Source organism: Aspergillus tubingensis, assembly GCF_013340325.1.
Source record: "Aspergillus tubingensis WU-2223L DNA, scaffold_2, whole genome shotgun sequence".
Taxonomy (NCBI): Eukaryota; Fungi; Ascomycota; class Eurotiomycetes; order Eurotiales; family Aspergillaceae; genus Aspergillus; species Aspergillus tubingensis.
Window position 1 is genome coordinate 554,341 of NW_023336276.1, and position 17,900 is coordinate 572,240.

Sequence of the window (17,900 nt, forward strand, 5' to 3'; positions counted from 1 at the left end):
ATACCAATGTATATGATGTTTTGATTTGAATTATAACATATCAAGTTGTTTCATTCTTGTCTATTAGTATTGGTATATATATGTAAACTGTATAATTAGTAGGAAGCACTAGTTTGCGCCTCATCTCTCTTCTCTGCTGTCTCTGACTCCGGTTTCTCCTCTTCTACCCCGTCCACTGTCATCTTCGGCCCCGTGTACCACTTGCGCGCGAACAGGAAGTAGTACGCCATGCAAGCGACCCACACGAACCCGTTAATGACGATAGTGTAGTTCATATCGGATGCTATAACACATTAAGTTAGCACAGTTCCCCACAAAATGACCATATTCTTATGAATCTGGAAAAAAGGGATTAACATACGACTCGGATTCGGCCCCGTCGTCGGAAACATCGACAACATCAACCCAAAAGCCAACCACAGCACCGCAATAATCGCAATCGGACGGCTCATAAATCCCGTATAGAACTCCCCCGGCGTGAAGCGCTCGTTGCCCCAGATTAAGCGGCAGAGGATAGGCGTCGCCCACGCAACGTAGTTACTGGCCACGAAGAGCGAGAAGAGTGCGTTCGCTGCGACGGAGTTGATGAGACAGAGCAGGCCGAAAACGATGCTGACGGCAACGAGGCCGCAGATTGCGCGCACGGGCTGGTAGCGGATGCGACGACTGACGTGGCGGAAGTAGTTCGAAAAGGGGAGAGCGCCATCGCGGGAGAAGGCCCAGGCTTGGCGAGAGGCAGCGGTGATCTGTTATTTGTTGGGTTAGTATTGTAAGTTGGTTTAGATTGTAGATGTGAATGTGGAAAAAGGGATGGGCGGGCATACCAGGCTCAGGCCGATTAGGAACTGGATTACGATTAGCACGGCCATGAATCCGAGCGCTCCCTTTTTGCCGAGTGCATCATAGTAGATTTGGGCCATGGGCTGGCCGAAGACGGAGTTGATTGTTGCGTTGACGTCCGGGTTCATTACCGAGGCTATAATGCTGATGACTAGGAAACCAAATACGCATGCGCATCCGGAGGACCAGATGATTCCGAGGGGAACTGCTTTGGCGGCGTGGAGGGCTTCCTCGCTCATGTGCACGCAAGAGTCGAAGAATCCGATCGACCAGATTGGCGCGAGGAAGGCGAGAATGAAGTTCCACCCTGTTGGCCATGTACTCTCGTTGTCCACGTGCCCAAAGACCCAAGTGCCTGCGTTGAGAGACTCCCCGCGAGTCACTTTGCCGACGGGCAGAGCGATGACTGTAGCGATGATGATGGCAATGTTGATGAAGATGCAGAATGTCTGGATGCGCGGCATGATCGGCCCGGAGTAGACGCTGACGACGGCGTGGACTAGGATGAGACCGACATAGACGCCGTAGATAGTGCCATTGGAGGCGGAATAACTGCCATCGCGGGTGATGGAGACGCAGGCGAGGATCATGAGCGCGAGAGTGTCTGGCAATTAGCAGCTATTCCATCTTAGGGGTCAGTGAGAGCTTACAATCCACAGAGCAGATTCCGCCGATCAGGCCCAGTGTGTTGCTGTAGCCAACCAGAAAGCTCAACACATTTTTATATTTCTTTCCAGCAAAGTAGTGCGTCCACCAGTATAGACCACCAGCTGTGGGCATACCCGATGCCATATCGGCCTATATCGTTATCTTAGCATGGCTTGGCATGGACTAGGGGCGAAGAACCACATACCAGAGCCAATCCAACGAAGAAGATCAAGATACTTGCGGTAAACCAGCCCTGCATGATATTAGCTCGTGTCACGCGAGCTGTAACCCCAAATGCAGATACCCACCCAGATCATCCCTGCAGGCCCGGCGGGTAAGGAAAACGAAAGTGTAGATGCGATGGATGGTACTAGTCCCATAATACTGAACGCGACGGCGAATATTTGCACGGTGGAATACTGGCGACGAAGTTCCTGTTTATAGCCCATTTTGGCTGGTATCAGTTAGCATGGGCGTCCCTTACCCTCGTCCATGAGCAACCGGTCGCAAACTCACCTAGTAGTTGCGAATCTCCGGGATCCGACAGTCCAACTTCCTCCACGCCAGAGTTGGCCGACACGGCCGTAGGAGATGCCTTTGCGGCCATTATCTCGGAGATAGGGGCGCGCAGACGAGGAAAAGTGAGGTCAAGCTGGATACGAGACGCAACGAGGTTGTCAAAGGAGGCCAAAGGATCAAAAGAGACTGAAGTCGAGGCCAGTCACGGGGGAAGAAAGCAGCAGTTATAGGGATCGGATTGAGTTTGCCAAGCAACGGAGCAAACCTTCTCGATCCTCGACTTCTTCAGTTCGGATCAGTTTGGCTGTCAAGGTCCGTGACACCGACAATCCTGTTGCAAGGAGTGTCAGAAAGAAGAGAGGGAGACGTCCTCCGGGTTGCCGTCAGGACATCCCTGGAACTGCTGGCCATTTTCCTGTGTTCGAGTGCTGGGGTTGCAGGGTGGTCTTCCACGGACCTCTTGTTGCATCTCCTCACTCCAGCTACACCCCCCCACATGGGGGGAGGTCGTGGGTCGCCGATCATCGGGATGGCAAGATTGGATTGTGTGCCACTGGGCCTCTGCAAGGCATGGAAATGAGAATGGGCAACGCAAAGGAGTAAGATCGGCTAGCGGGAACCTGATTGACAGTCTGGTAAGCTTGCTGTCATCCCAAAATATTCTCAGATTATCCTTTTCCATCCATCATTCAAAAAGTATGAGTTTAACCTTCTTCTTTGTCTCTGCTTACCTGCAGGAAATAATGATGATCGATGAGCTGAGCAGTGCTATAGACTGCGCTGGAGTCCGCGCAAAGGAAATCCCGCAGAAGGAAAGGAAAGGGGATCCACCGCCCGGCCAGGAGGTGAGACCAATGGCCATCCCGTATTCCCTGTTCCCTGGAAATGGCTGCTGCACTAAACAGCCACGGCCACTCTAGAACTTCGCTTGTCACTGGCTCGATCGCAGTGCCCGCAGATTGAGTGTCTGCAACTTGCGTCGGATGTATTCTCCTCCATGTGCTAGTCTGATGCTAGTGAAGCGTGCTAACGGCAGAACACGGAAGCCTTAATCTGCCACGCACGATATCGGCTCTAGTTTAGTATAGTGTAAGGATAGTGTAGGATTAGTTGTGACCTGCACGTAATAATATCTATTGTTAGCGAAGGCAAAAGCCGGTCGGAGATGACCCGCGCCCACTTGCTTGGGTCAAAGACTCAATCTTCAGTCATCAGTGCGCGCTTCTACATCTCCACTCGGAGGACGCCGCTGAACCATAAACTAAAACTTAGTTCGTCTGTCTACCAAACTAACTGTTGCGGAACTCTCTCTCCAACTCCTGATAAGTCCACCGAATTTCTGCCTGGTTGTTTGACTTGTTTCAAGCACCATCCATGACGTTCCGTCCAGTGCCGATCGAAGGCTACTAACTATACATATGTACAAAACACTTTATGATGACTAGGCATAGAAATAACTTCCAACATAAGACAAAGTAAGAATGAATATCATAATATTGGGATAGATCAACTGCTGCGCTAAGATAAAGTCACCGGAAAAGCAAGTTCCAGATGATGCAAAGCTCCCTGATCGAGATGCAAACTCCATGTCGCCAAACGAGACCCTATTGCAGTCGCTGCTGTTCACATCATTATTACAGGGTATCTATGTGCCACTTTTATCGTACAGTCTATAATACATGAGAAGGGAAGTCGCGGGGTCTTGCCGCCGCCCGTCACATCCTTTTAACGTCCCTCAAGGACCTTGAGAACCAGCTCGTAGGTCCCGATGGTGATCGCGGCCGACGGCACCGTGCGGAGAAGGTGTGCCGTCAATCCTCCATACAGCGCGATCACTCCCTCTTCCTTCAAGATCAACCGCGCGCACTGGAGGATGCTCGTATATTTCTGGCGACCGTCCGCCATCGGAGCCTGTCGAAGTCGAGTACGAATAACCTGCAAATGTCAGAATATGCTATTCTCGGAAGACTTTCGACGCGTCAACTCACCTCATGAGGATACGCGATCAAACAAGCAAACAGCTTCGACAATCCCGACGCTCCACTCAGAGCAAGGCCCTGCACAAACTTGTTCGAATCCGAGTTCTTATCCAGATTGACCTCCTTAGAGATGAGTCCCTTAATCCGCTCGTACATGGCCAGATGCAGTGTGGTTTCGATTGTGCCCAGGTAGCTGGCCGTCAGACCTCGGTAGAGACCCTTAGGTCCTTCTTGTTGCAGAATCTGCTTGGTGCAATCCAGACTGTTCTTGTACCGGCGAGCACCGGCCTTATCCAACTGAAGACGAGTTTTTACCACCCAGATGGGGTTGGTGGCTGAGCCAGTGGCGATACCAGCGCATGCTGCGGACATGGCATGTACCAAAGTTGTATCCTTGTCGCAGCCCAAGATCTCCGGCAGCAGGCGTTTGCAGTTGCCATATGTGTAGAACTTCACCGCACTGGCCGGAACAACACCCGTCAAGCTGGGTCCGAGACCCTTGAACATACCCCGCCAGCCTTCAACACGATGGATTGAAAAAAGAATGCCGAATGTCTCCCGGAAATGGCGGATAGAAGTCTTAACGAACGACTGACGAACGTGCGCGTGTGTGGGAATCGAGCGGTTCGCGCCTGACGTCTGGTAATAGTCGGTTTGTAAACTAAAGGCACAAGATATGTTAGTATGCAAAGCTCCGTTGTTTCTTGCGTTGGGGATGAAGGCTTATCCTACCGCGTGCGGAGAACGTCAAGAGGACTCGTAACAATAGCGGTGACCATTCCACCGGTACTATTTCGAATCATCAGTATTGAGCTTCTCAACCATAGCATCGAATCAACTCACGCGCCAGCAATCAAATGGTTCCATGATCCCAAGCTAGACACGCTGGCCTTCTCTTCGATTGCCTCCGTCGGCAGTGACGGCGGGAGCGGATCTCCAGACGCGCCTCCCGACTGGTGAGCAACAGGCTGCATCTTGCCGGAGGTTAATGAAACAAGATGATAATTTTCCAATCTGCTCAGCGGCACTTGAGTAACAGAAAACTCCAGGGGCCAGAGGAGAGATCGGAGAGTGCAGGAGAGATTAGCCTGGCCTGGGCAAAATCAGGAAAGTTTTTTTTGCAGGAATAAAATACCGAGCGGCGAATCCCAGGCGGTCTGGCCTTCCCCGTCCAATCATGTGACCTGCCATCGAGGTCCATGGATATCCACTCTGTGACCCATTTGTGACATAGGTGGTTACCTTCGTAGGTGGAAAGCTTTCCAATATGGTTGTATTCATAGTAGAACCTCTGATATACTGTCCATATTCGGGGTTTACGAGAGTAACCCCCAAATCGATGGATTGGCAACTCGCGCGTCAGGAAATGCTGCTTACTCCGGAGCTGTCGGGGGAGGATCTGTCCCCGAATGCCTTAGTCAGGCGGCCCCACCCCGCGACGGCCCCACTGGCTTCCCCATTCAGGTCAGCTTCCAGGGCCTCAGGAACCAAGGGGAGAATGTAACGCTGTACGGCTTACAGAGCTGCGGATTTCTGACATTCACGAACTCATGGAGAGTATTTTTTTAAGTAGTTGGGACACATGAGGTATTCCTACTCTGAATAACCTACTTTGTTGGTGACTATTAACTTATACTAAAATGAAGTAGGCATGAAACATAGTTTGGTAGTAGCAGTATAGTAAGACGTCAATAGACGGTATTATTACTGTTCCAATGTCTAGAAGAGGAAGTAACTCTTTGTTATTGGAGGTAGTACTTAGCCACTTATATATAGATACATATAGTAGTAGAAGGTGTGTACGAGAAGAAAGAGGCAACCGGCACACACTTAACTTGAATGGTTTCAATGCCATTGATAATGAGTGGAAATAATAGTAGTAAGACATGATGCAATTGTGAGCATTCCCCAAATAGCATATCCCTTGAGCTTCCTACTAACATGCATATTGAGCGAAAACAAAGAAGGAGGTCAAGCAGGAACTGATAGAGAGCTTCTCATGATTCAATAATCCCCCCACTCACGGGTCGGGTACATAAGCTGCAGGGCAGTTAGGACATGTTTATAGCTCAGCTTAGTATCCCGATAGCGGGCGAGAACTCTGGCAGAGTTTAGAACGTTCCTGATTTCTCTTCCATTTAGATCGCAGTCCTCCAGGTTGAAAATCTCACTCTCGGAGAATGCTTTTCTATCCGACTTTCCGAGTAAACGGGTCCAGATATGGCTGCGGGACTTCGCGTCAAGTTCGGGATAGTGGATGGCAACATCGATACGGGATTCCAAGGTAGGGTACATGGTCTTGACGCGATTACTAGCCAGGATTAAAATTCCCTGGTAGACGTTGTGTTAGGACTATTTTTAGAGACTGTCTTAGGCACTTACCTCAAAGTATTCCAGTAGTGGTAGGAATGCATGGTAGAGCGCCATTTCCTGGGGATCGCTGGGGTTGTGTTCCTGTGTGAAAATATCGGCCTCCTCCAGAAGAAGTACAGCGCCCCATTTCGTAACTATACGAAGGACATCGCTCAGGCTCTTCTCTATTCTCGCGGCAGTCGTTCCTAGCGCTCCCGCTTTCTGGACGTAAAGCGGCACTTGCATGACTTCGGCAACACATTCGGCCGTCAGAGTCTTGCCAACTCCAGAGGGACCATGGAGGAGTAGAAAGATATTGCGACCTCTGCCTTTGAGCAGATCATCAGAAATATCGGATTTCTCTGACTGGGAGCTCGCGAATGCAAGAACTAGGTCTCTGAGATCTTTCGCCTCGCCGTCAGGCAGTATCAGAGATTTAAACGGTCGCAGTTTCCAGACAATGTCTGATACACCATCTATGGAAAATTCGAGCCATTTTCTGTCTTTGAGAGAGTATCCACGTAAAATTGGAGTTGCGATCAGAAAGTCTTCATCGGCTGGTGGGTCGGATATGTATTGCAAGCTTATTTGAGGTCCATTGGAGTGGAACTCGAGATATGCCTCCGTGTCGATGATGACTCGGCTGTTTATTTTGTACCTGATTTCTTGACCACCATACGATGTCAAGGCCAAGCCCTCGTATTGCTTGTGGTGATGGCCTTTGTGCTGATACCACAGTTTTCCACGAAGGGTCAGGCTTTTGCGCAGCGTGTCCTTGTCATTATGAAACACAAAAGGAATCACTGGCAAGGACATGATAGGCTTGGTGCCTTCAAAGGTTGGAATGGAGAGGCTGTAGTTCCTGTACCCAAATCCATGGCCATTATAGTCAATGTAAACAGTATCAATCTCAAAGCCCGAACCGGGCCAACTCTTCTCGAGCCGAAAGGCACGATTGCAATCGTCCATGGTACTGAGAGTTATCTGACCTGGCTCGAAGATCGTCCAGAGCATATCAAAAGTGATCACACCATCGAGGACAAGGTTTTGCTTGTTCGTGATGACATCGTTGAGCTCGGCTGCCAGGATCCCATAAAGTAGATCCACATGGGCCTTAGCTTGTGCATTGGACTCGTTGTCTTTAGCTTCGGAAAGCATTTCCCAGCGATGGACAAACGGTTCGAAGGGCTTGCTGAACTGTACACGCTTGCGTGACATAGTAATGCCAGGGTAGCCATCCATGACCCTGGCCAAAAATCGTTTGATGTGATCACTCTGCACAACTATCGAGTCGAGTTCGTACTCTCTTTGTCCCTTAGAGCCTTTGATATTCCGAGCAAGAAGCGCGTACTGGCCGGAGTCAGGTGCCTTATCTTGTCTCCACATACCGGCAGCAGGATCTCTAGACCATGAAATAATGCCGTTATGATTAGAACTCGTCTGATAAAGATTAAGAGTCTCGCAGATAGTGCCGGCTGGAGCATACTGCACGTCGTTCGCTAGTACGGTTATTAGCTCAAGCCTAGCTCTTCCTACCTAGATAAAGACTCCTCATTTATAATTGAGGAGACTTGGTCTGCGAAGTATATGAAATTGCGTGTTGCACTTACAGAGGGAGTCCTCACTTATATCTAGCATGGTGTGATCTGGGTCGAAGATAGATGAGGAGCGGGGAGGGAGATGCTGAGACAGCGACTCTCTGCCTTTGTTGATTATATCCATTCTTCTCTTAGACATTTTTTCTTATGATAGAGGTGATGGAAGTTCGTTGACTGGCCTGCAAGAGAGAGTATTGAGCTAGATAGATGATAGACGGAGGTAGTAGCAGAATCCGTAGCCACTTAAACACGGAAGAGGATTTGCAATAGCCGGTCTGATCTCTAACTCTATAGCTTGAAACTAGAGCTAGCGCCTTCTCATCTCAAGTGAGAGGATCAAGAAGTCATTATATTCCTTCAAGAAAATAACTCTGAGCCCCAAGTCAAACACTGGCATGCCGTCATTCACTACCCTGCCTTGCTGTGTTTCCAAAGTGTGCGAGAAGTGAATGAAAGAGACTGGAGCCCCTCAGGTAAGAAGGACTGGCTAGAGTGATAAGGATGAGACTGCCTTGACATTGCTTTCTACTAGACAGTTGCCTGAGTATGGCTCTTTCAGAAAGCTAGATAGTGATCCCCCTGCAAACTTGGTCGCTTTCGTGACGTGAAATGTTCTCCTTGTCCACCTTCGTCTGACAGCATGGAGCAAGATCTTATATCATATTAAAATTTAGTAGTCGGATCTTTCAACGAGTAGCTGCGGCATATATGGTGCGCTTCCTGACCATTGGATGGTTCCAGATAAATTAAAAGGCTAACTGGTTTAGTTAAAGGAGATGCCAATAGCATTATACAATCTTTACCTGAGGGAATCTGAGGCATGTATCGTCTATGACACACCGAACATTTACATGTCACACAGCTAGTTTCTATCCTAGCCACATGTTCTCCTGCTCACTTTCGTCTCCCCTGATACTGCGCCACCATTCACTTTGTCGTACGAGCTCACCATCTTCACCACCCAAAAGTGCCCAATACTTCTTCAAAAACCACAACTTTCCCTCCCAACTACGGACATCCCACGGCGTACCTGTCGATGCATACCCAGTGGAGACTTGCCGATCCCTCTTCCCCATGCCAGCACCTCCCCAGCATACCAAGCCAGAAAGCATATCTTCGAAGAACTCATCCTCATCTATATCGTGCTGGCGAGTGATGAGGTTTCTCCGTAGCGTTCGGAAAGGTAGAATGTCTATGATCGGATGGTGCTCGATAGTGATTTGTTCTTGAGATGGCCTCAGATCTGGCTTTAGAGTCTTGAATGTTTCTTGTACAGTGCGAATCAAATTGCTCCTGGCTGTATCGTCTGCCATCACTGCGCTGGGCCGAAAGAATGGTGAGGGAGATTGGTCAGCACATAACCCTTCCTCCGTAATGCCTAAATGCCTAACAAGATCAAGAATTGCGGCGATGGTGCAAACTCTATCGATTCGAAGACTATTGGTATATGGATCGGCTGTAGTTGTATTGGCGCCGAACCTGAATACCCTGACTTCATTACGGCCGAGAAGGTCTGGGCCGTCTGTCTGTATTCGGAAATGCGGACTGGTACAGCCGCAGTCAATGGTGGTTGTCCAGTACAGCTCCAGGCTATCACTGGGCTTCTCGCGAACGAGAAGAGACGGATCCACACATGATGGAGGATCCCATACACTTAGTGTTGAGGGAGATTCATCAGAATACAGATAGGGTGTTGTAGTGGAGTCTGATGTGTATAATGTCGGCGGACTCCCATCTGAGATTGGGATAAGTTGCTGGCAATTACTAAGGGTCGCCACAGATGTACACGGAACGGATACATCCGAAGCATCATAGAATGGAAGGGTCTTTGGAACGATAGTACTTGAAGCGATGGGTAGGCCAGGCGCTGTGATCGCCCCACTTGGTTGTATGCCCGAAGCCGGGGTGCTTTCAATGGCTGAGGTCTGTCCCGCAGACTCTGCCAGCGCTTCGAGACGACCTAAGCGCTCACGGAGCTTTTCTCCTAAACGGGGACGTAATTAGTAATTTTGCGAGCTAATCTCCGATGTGGTGACTCCTGATGAGACCCGCACTTACGGTATCTGCGTTGGGCTTGAATGTTCTGTAGCCGCCTCTTCTCCGGGTCACGGCGCACAGGTTTTCGCTTTTTCTCCCCCACACTTTCGCTATGTTGGATTGCTCGGGTTTGAGGTGGCATTATTAACAGCCCCCACAGTGAGATTAACTATCGAGGGAAACACTAGGATTGAGAAAGTAAGCCAAGCAGAGCGTTAGGAACTTCCCAGATGGAGGCAAGAGATGTACGAGTGCATGGCTGATGTCAGCCACTGGCAACTGTGCGCTAGGCTATTTCGGGATTGGTCCGTCGGCCAAGCCTATATTGACACCTCAGGCCTCTAAGCGGTTTCATCGCATGCCATTTCTTACATTCATTCTGATGACTTTTACTGTTCCACAACGTACCACAAAAGCACCATAGAAGATGAGATGTCATGATCCAGCAATTGGAATTCTTGACAGCTAGAACGTACTACATTCGAGGATTCAAGTTTTGATTGCAAACAAATTACAAATCATTGCAAATTGCCTCTTGCCTTCAGTGATCGCTATTAACCGATTTTCCTCAACTCTGCGAGACGATGAAGAATTTCCCACCATCGTGCCGACTTGCCGCAATAAGTTAGGTCTTGGACTTTGACTTGGCCTTAGCGAGCATCTCTCCATAGTTATGATGCTCGTACAAGGGCTCTTCGCTTTTGCGTGACAATGGCTGTGGGAGAGTATGAGGATTTATCTTTCCGCCCTGAAACATCACAACAATATCCGAGCCACCAAACTCAAAATGTGAGATTTCATCACCTTTGTTGATGGTGGCACCTGGCTTGAGGTCGTCCCGGACTACCACAGACGAGACTTGTGCCATACCGATCGGTAAAACAGCAACCGTGCCTATCTGGTCGTTCTCTATGATGATGATCCCTCGTGCTTGCAGGAACTGGTATCCTTCTTTATCCGTCGCCTCCGCTCCCCGATAAACAGGCCCTGAGGAGTATATAGGGCGCATAGGGCGTTTTGGCATCAAAGACCGACTATCAGGCTGATATTCAACATCTAGGTAGGCCGCGCCATCAATGGTGTCGATGACTTTGATAGTACCTCCCACCGGCGCGTGCTGGCGATGATAGTCAAATGAATTCAGAAAAGAATGCAACCAGATCCCACCCTTGAAAGACTCGCCGTAGTCGGACTTGTATGGCCCTAGGAGATCGCCTATATGCCATGGCAGACCTTTCAGCTCCACCATGGAGTCGTCAGTGATGTCCCAATAACCGGAGAAGGTTGAATCTGCAGGGAAGATGACAATATTGTCGTCACCCTCGCCATCAATGGGCCGTGCGCCGTCCTTGAGATGACGACAGAAGAATTGATTGAAATTAGTCCATTTACCCCCTTCGGTTTTGGATTCATCCGCCTCGAATACATGGAAGCTTGGAGCATTCCAAAATGAAGTGAGTGATGCTTCGTTCAGCGACTCTGGTCGGTCCATGTGGCTTCCAACTTCCTTGGCAAACTTCACCATCCATTGGGAGAGCTTGGACAGATCCTGCCCCACAGATTCGGGCCTAATCGCAGTTGGACAATCCTTGAGTGGGACTTGGTCAAATACGAAATAGAAGATGCACAAGATATAGTAGATGTCTCTACCCTTTGCTGACTCGGTGGGTATCCAACCATCAACCATCCAGGTTGCAAAGTTTAGAAAACCTTTGGCAGAGGTGAGTCCGTAGCTTTCCATCTCAACGATCCTGTACTGAAGCGCAGACTGGATAGCTTGCTCAAGGGCCTCCATTCCAGAAGCATAAGGAAACGATTTGTCGAGTAATTGGAGAAGCTCGTTAACGATGGGCGCGTAACGCTTCTTGGAACTCGAAGCACTGGATACAGTGCCGGTTGATCGACTAGGCAAGTTGATGATTCCGAACATGATGACTGAAACGTTGATAATGAATGATACGAGGGAGCGAGACGAGAATATCTGTGTTGTCAGGTCGCACTTGTGCTAAAATATAAACCTATCCCTTATGGATTAGATAAAGGAAAGGACAAGCCACAGTGACGTGACGGTGAGATGTGCATAGTCATTATTGAAACTGGCACGACCTCTGATTATCATTCAGTGGCTTGTGATGCAGCATATTGATGTGTGCACAAGGCCTGGACCTTTGTGTGGTATTCTTAGAGAGTCCAGCCTCTCGCATACTTGATGTCGGACATTTGATCCGGTCAAAGTATAGCGCAGTCAAGATGAAACCCTGAGTGTTAAAAGGGCTGTGACTGCAGTCGGGGAGCCTGTATGTAAACCCGAACTGACATCAACTTTGCAATGTGGCGTTCCCCTGTGCTGCTTTGATATAGTCTGTGATACCAAAGGGCCTGCTCTCTGGTCATCTGTAACACTCTGTTTACATGATGCCGAAGAACAAAGGTCTTCTAGAAGATAGAGGGATCACATCGTATAGTACAGGACGTGGTCATATAGCCATTCATGTTACCTAACTCCCCTCGCCATCCGTGAAGGTGTCCAATTGCCTTTCAATCTTGCTCTAGGAGACTCAACATAGTATATGCTCAAGCCCTGGAGCTTTAGCACACCATTGATATAGTAGTGATACTACTCGGTCAATGTGGACAATAACTTTATATTCATTAGCAAGGCTGGTAAGTATTTATGAGACCACGTGACGTGAAAGGGAGCACGGCCGGTCACCTGATTTAAAGGCAGCTTCATGTGAACAACTCAATCCCTCCTGTAACCCACCACTTTATGATATCATTGGACCTAATATTTTTCGTCATTCGATCATCAGCTTACGGCAAAGTTCCGATTGTCTCGGTAAAGACTCATCGGATGCACAGGTCCCGGATCAGTCCAGGCTATCTCAAGCAGCCGATCCTAAACGGACTAGATGTGTGCCTGGCCATTAGTTGAACCATCAATTGTTCCTGACATGCACGGTCTGTGGGGACTGTCCGTGATTGCTTGTTAACCGCTGACCGTGGATCATAGACATGAAGAGGAACATTGTGAAGAGACGCTGGCTGCAAAAGCCTAGACCGAACCGTTGGAACCAGATGCGTCATCGACTCTGTTCTCGGCCAGATAAGGTTACATATGCCTCGCCGGCCACGCCAACAGGCCTACTCACAATCTAGCCCTCCATGACGTCTGGCCGATGGAGAGAAGAGATCTTTGCCCCCGTGGCGGGCTTATTCACTCGTTGGATCTTGCTACTATTGTTAGCAGATCACACTGAACAATACTGTTGTTAACCGGTCTCTTCCTTCTGCACAGGAAATCTCGCCAAGCGGGGCTGGTGTATTCAATGGGGGTGTCCTGAGCGACCTTTCCCACTCGGCTTGAAGGGAAATTCGCCTTTCTCGCTGGATGGTGAATCGCACACAGTGGTAGGAGACGTTCCGTACATACTGTTACACTGTGGTGTTAGATGCCTGTGATAGGCCAACAGGACACCACTATCCGATTTTCATCACTCATACTTCGACAAATCGCCCTCTGAACCTGCATCACACCAGGCAGCGGGAATAATGTCCGAAGGAAGGCGCAGCAACGAATCAAGCTCCAGCTCCTTGATCAGTTATCACAGCGTCGAGAGACCGAATGCAGACTTCGACGTTGAGAAAAGACATGATCTCACCCCCGAAAGTGATTCCTCACCCAGTGGTCACCGTACTCATCGCGTTCACTTCGGGGCGGATCGCAGGTTCGAATATGGGATCTGGGATGCAGACGAACGCGTTCTCTCACCTGGTACATCTCACCTTCGACGCCGTTCATCTACTCAAGCATCAGTCGACATAACCGATGTATCCCACAGAGGCCCACAGTTTACCAGTACAAATGGCCGGGAGGAAGAGAATGAGAAGAAGCAGCAACAGACCACGACGAGTGAAAAAAGACCCAGACGCGAACGTCTGAAAGCGTTCAGAGACTCGATCAAGGAAAAAGCAGCGAGCCTTGCTGCTCGTCTCGGTCGTCCAGACGATATTAACGAAGATGACCTACAGCCCATCGACCAGCGACGTCGCGACGCCGAAACTGACCTGCATCTCAGAGAAGAAGATCAAAACCAAACCTGTAGCACCGAGGCGCATCGAATAGTCCGCGACCTGGCACATGAAGCTTCCGGCCGTCGTCCGAGTGCTCGTAGGGACTCGGCTTTGCATCGTGCTGCTGGAGTTTCTGCCCAGGATGAGGACTCTGGAAATGAAGCTATACCTCGCCGCAGTTCGGGATCGGGAGGCGTTCTATCTCAGCTACTCAGACTTAGCGGTGGTTGGGACCAATTTCACAAAGGAGCGCGCGGGCTCCACCTCGCCAGTGACACGTTCTACCCCTTCGGTGGAAGCACTCCGGGCACTACGACTCCACGAAAGGAAAAAGTCCGATGGTACAAGAAGCCTGGCAACGTATCAACATCAACCTTAGTTGGAGGCGGCAGTGCTAGCGGTGCAAGTACACCTGTTACCGGCGAGCTTCTAAGCGCTGCATCTAGACGACGAGACAAGAGTCGAAGGCACAGCATGAGACTAGAAGAGGAGATCCAAGTAACCCTTCAGATTGCCGAGATCATTGCCCGACAAAGATACATCATGCAACTGTGCAAGGCTTTAATGAGATTCGGAGCTCCAACCCATCGCCTCGAGGAATACATGCGCATGACGGCCAAAGTACTAGACGTTGACAGCCAGTTCCTCTATGTCCCAGGATGCATGATCATGTCATTCGATGACTCCAGCACTCGAACCACAGAAGTCAAACTGGTCCGAGTCGTGCAAGGCGTTGACCTAGGAAGACTAGCAGATACCCACAACGTATACAAGAACGTCATCCACGACATGATAGGGATCGAAGAAGCGGGAAATGAACTAGAAGAACTAATGGCAAAGAAGCCCCGATTCAACCGATACTTCATCGTCCTAATCTACGGTCTAGCCACTGCCATGGTAGGCCCATTCGCATTCGACGCACGACCGATCGACATGCCAATAATCTTCTTCAACGGCTGTCTCCTAGGCTGCATGCAGCACATCCTCGCCCCACGCTCAGTCCTATACTCCAACGTCTTCGAAGTGACCGCCGCCGTCCTCACCTCCTTCCTCGCCCGGGCCTTCGGCAGTATCAAATCATCCTCCTTCACCAACGGATCCAACGACTACATATTCTGCTTTTCCGCAATCGCCCAATCCTCCATCGCACTCATCCTCCCCGGCTACACCGTCCTCTGCAGCAGCCTAGAGCTCCAATCCCAACAAATCGTCGCCGGCTCCATCCGCATGGTCTACGCCATCATCTACTCCCTCTTCCTCGGCTACGGCGTCACCGTCGGCACGACCATCTACGGCCTAATCGACAAGAACGCAACTTCAAATCTAACATGCCCGACAACCGGAGGCTTCGGCAACCCCTACGCACAACGATTCCCCTTCGTCGCCGCCTTCTCCCTCTGCCTCCTAATCGTCAATCAAGGCAAATGGAAACAATCCCCCATCATGATCGCCATCTCCGTAGCCGGCTACGTAACCAACTACTTCGTCAGCTCGCGTCTAGGAAACAACTCCCAAGTAGCCAACACCGTCGGCGCCTTCACCGTGGGAGTGATGGGTAACCTATACAGTCGACTCTGGCACGGACACGCCGCTGCAGCTATTCTACCGGCGATCTTCGTCCTCGTGCCCTCCGGTCTAGCGGCGACAGGGAACCTGATTGCAGGCGTCGACACGGCGGATGAGATCCGGTCGAATGTTACGAAGAACGCAACGGGGAGTTCGACTACATCTAGCTCATCGTCTAGCGATATGTCAACGAATATTCTGGGATTTGGTATGATTCAAGTCGCCATTGGCATTACGGTTGGGTTATTTGTCGCTGCGTTGGTGGTTTATCCGTTTGGAAAGCGGAGAAGTGGGCTTTTTAGCTTCTAGGAGTGGGACTGAGAGGAGGTTGGGGGTGGATTTACGATCGCATTTTGTGTTTTGCAGCGCACAACCTTGCTTGCAGTTGGAGGGGAACCGGTAATTTGCATTTAGCGGGCGAGATTTTATCCGATGAAAAGCAGCGAGCGTTCAGAATGGTTACAGCATCGCATGTTAGCCAAGTATTGTTATATATCATTATTCGTAGTAGATTAGTAACTAAACTAGAAAACCGATTGACATAATGACAATAAATAGAATCATATGAACATATTTAAACCATTACTCCGTCTATCTACAATACGATACAAATGCAAGATAATTATGGAAGAAAACATTAGTACTGTCATTTATATCTAACCGTCATCATGAATCGTGTTCCGGCACGATCATCTTCTCAACTCAACTCTGGTCTTCTCTTCTTGCTGTATGCCAAAGCAAAAATGACGCTGTCTCATGCATATATACAACAAAACACGCACTCGTCACGGCATCACAATATAAAATCAACGCAAATGCAAAATGCATGCAATGCAATGTAAAACATGTCGATAATCTAACCATCTTTCCAAGCGGTATACCCGACCATCTCTAATAAATACCGTTCCCGACCAATCATCACCTGCCGGCCCTCAGTATACAAGAAATCGCGACAAAGGTCCAAGAGTCGGGGATGTTCGACCTCAGGCAGACTGCGCAGGTCTGCCAGCGTCAGAGTGATCTCCGTATAGTCCGCGCAGAGGCGGAATAAATTATGATGGAAATCCTTGGGCACAGAGGAATGGGTCGCGAGCCAGCCGCAGAGGGAATCGAAGAGATGGTTGTGAACGATGAACATTAGCAGGGAGTCAAGAGAGGACCAGTCGACGTCGATCATGGCGGTCGGATGTGGCGTGAGGGCGTTTTGCATAGCAATGACGGACGCCAGCGTGTCAAGGAGGACGCTGTCCTTCTCTTCGTCGTCTTCTTTGCTTGCTTTGAAATCGGGGATCAAGCCCCAGTGGGGCTGCTCAGTCACAATAGGACGGTCGTAGCCCAGCTGGACTCGCCAGAACTGGTTGCAGCCTACTTCGAAGATCATGCAGGGGATGAGCATTACGTATCCCCACCATCGTTTGCAGGTGAGCATGGAAGCAGCTCCTGCGACGAGGCCTGTGATTCCGCTAACGAGCGAATGTAATTGGAAGTATTGGAAGCGACGGTGGAGGCGATCGCGAAAGGGTGTGATGGCGGAGGAACGCGTGCATGCACGGTCGTGTCCGTAGAATCGCCAGATAAGGTAGAGGGACCAGACGGCGTTGAGGACGCCGTATGCTGCAGCAAAGGAGTTGCCCACAAAGCCGGACAGAAGATTACTGATATAATAGATATGGCGATGAGCCCCCCAGATAGCCATTATTGTACCGGTGCCGACAAGAAGGGCACCGATGCCCAGGAAAACATCCATAACGACGCGATCGATGAGTTCGGAGCCCAATTCGCGAAAACTGACGCCAAGGCGGCGGTCAATGAGCCGGACAGAGGCCTGATCGACGGGGACGGAAGGGGGCAGGTTGAGGTACTGCAGTCGCAGAGCGTGGAGGTATTGTCGTTCTTGCTGCAGAATGCGGACATTTCGCCAACTGAGGATGCCATCCCAAAGGGCAGCGACACTGATGAGCAAGGCTAATGGGCCCCCGATGGCCATGAAGATAACCGCATAGAGCGGGACCGGCACATCGTTCCACACATTAGCGGCGAAATCACCCGCGTTGGCGAACTCTAGAAAGCCCACGCTGGCCAGTAAACTGTTCCGGTACCACGCCGGGCTGATGAGACGGATTTTCCGTCGCTGGCGGACTAAAGTAACCCGTGAGGGAGGTAAGTCACTCGTTTCATGCTCCTCATGATGGAAGGCCTTGTCCGAGACCAGAGGAGATAAGGTGTCCTGCGAGGGGGGCATTGGGTGGTTGGGTCAGGAGACCAGAGGAGACAAGCTCCTCTCGCG

The 17,900-nt window shown here is 50.1% G+C and overlaps 7 protein-coding genes across 7 annotated transcripts; 1 reads left to right on the plus strand and 6 right to left on the minus strand.

Annotated features, from left to right (window-relative positions):
* Nucleotides 1-95: 95 nt before the first annotated feature.
* Nucleotides 96-2,095, minus strand: AtWU_00754 (putative GABA permease (Uga4); the record flags this gene model as incomplete). The annotated part of the gene is made up of 7 exons (XM_035495869.1): nucleotides 96-283; nucleotides 362-746; nucleotides 825-1,444; nucleotides 1,491-1,638; nucleotides 1,694-1,741; nucleotides 1,797-1,942; nucleotides 2,005-2,095. The coding sequence occupies 7 exons, from the start codon at nucleotides 2,093-2,095 to the stop codon at nucleotides 96-98; spliced, it is 1,626 nt and encodes a 541-aa protein (XP_035351762.1).
* Nucleotides 2,096-3,732: 1,637 nt separating this feature from the next.
* AtWU_00755 (putative mitochondrial carrier protein (Rim2)) lies at nucleotides 3,733-4,960 on the minus strand (the record flags this gene model as incomplete). Its single annotated transcript, XM_035495870.1, has 4 exons — nucleotides 3,733-3,942; nucleotides 3,996-4,647; nucleotides 4,719-4,775; nucleotides 4,830-4,960. The coding sequence occupies 4 exons, from the start codon at nucleotides 4,958-4,960 to the stop codon at nucleotides 3,733-3,735; spliced, it is 1,050 nt and encodes a 349-aa protein (XP_035351763.1).
* Nucleotides 4,961-5,990: 1,030 nt separating this feature from the next.
* On the minus strand, nucleotides 5,991-7,976 carry AtWU_00756 (P-loop containing nucleoside triphosphate hydrolase protein; the record flags this gene model as incomplete). Its single annotated transcript, XM_035495871.1, has 3 exons — nucleotides 5,991-6,317; nucleotides 6,369-7,837; nucleotides 7,949-7,976. 3 exons carry the CDS (start codon nucleotides 7,974-7,976, stop codon nucleotides 5,991-5,993), a joined length of 1,824 nt encoding a protein of 607 aa, XP_035351764.1.
* An 829-nt stretch (nucleotides 7,977-8,805) lies between these two features.
* On the minus strand, nucleotides 8,806-10,115 carry AtWU_00757 (bZIP transcription factor; the record flags this gene model as incomplete). Its single annotated transcript, XM_035495872.1, has 2 exons — nucleotides 8,806-9,920; nucleotides 9,995-10,115. 2 exons carry the CDS (start codon nucleotides 10,113-10,115, stop codon nucleotides 8,806-8,808), a joined length of 1,236 nt encoding a protein of 411 aa, XP_035351765.1.
* A 483-nt stretch (nucleotides 10,116-10,598) lies between these two features.
* Nucleotides 10,599-11,903, minus strand: AtWU_00758 (phosphatidylserine decarboxylase; the record flags this gene model as incomplete). The annotated part of the gene is made up of 1 exon (XM_035495873.1): nucleotides 10,599-11,903. The coding sequence occupies one exon, from the start codon at nucleotides 11,901-11,903 to the stop codon at nucleotides 10,599-10,601; it is 1,305 nt and encodes a 434-aa protein (XP_035351766.1).
* Nucleotides 11,904-13,525: 1,622 nt separating this feature from the next.
* AtWU_00759 (DUF1212 domain membrane protein) lies at nucleotides 13,526-15,922 on the plus strand (the record flags this gene model as incomplete). Its single annotated transcript, XM_035495874.1, has 1 exon — nucleotides 13,526-15,922. One exon carries the CDS (start codon nucleotides 13,526-13,528, stop codon nucleotides 15,920-15,922), a length of 2,397 nt encoding a protein of 798 aa, XP_035351767.1.
* A 547-nt stretch (nucleotides 15,923-16,469) lies between these two features.
* On the minus strand, nucleotides 16,470-17,855 carry AtWU_00760 (uncharacterized protein; the record flags this gene model as incomplete). Its single annotated transcript, XM_035495875.1, has 1 exon — nucleotides 16,470-17,855. One exon carries the CDS (start codon nucleotides 17,853-17,855, stop codon nucleotides 16,470-16,472), a length of 1,386 nt encoding a protein of 461 aa, XP_035351768.1.
* Nucleotides 17,856-17,900: the final 45 nt, after the last annotated feature.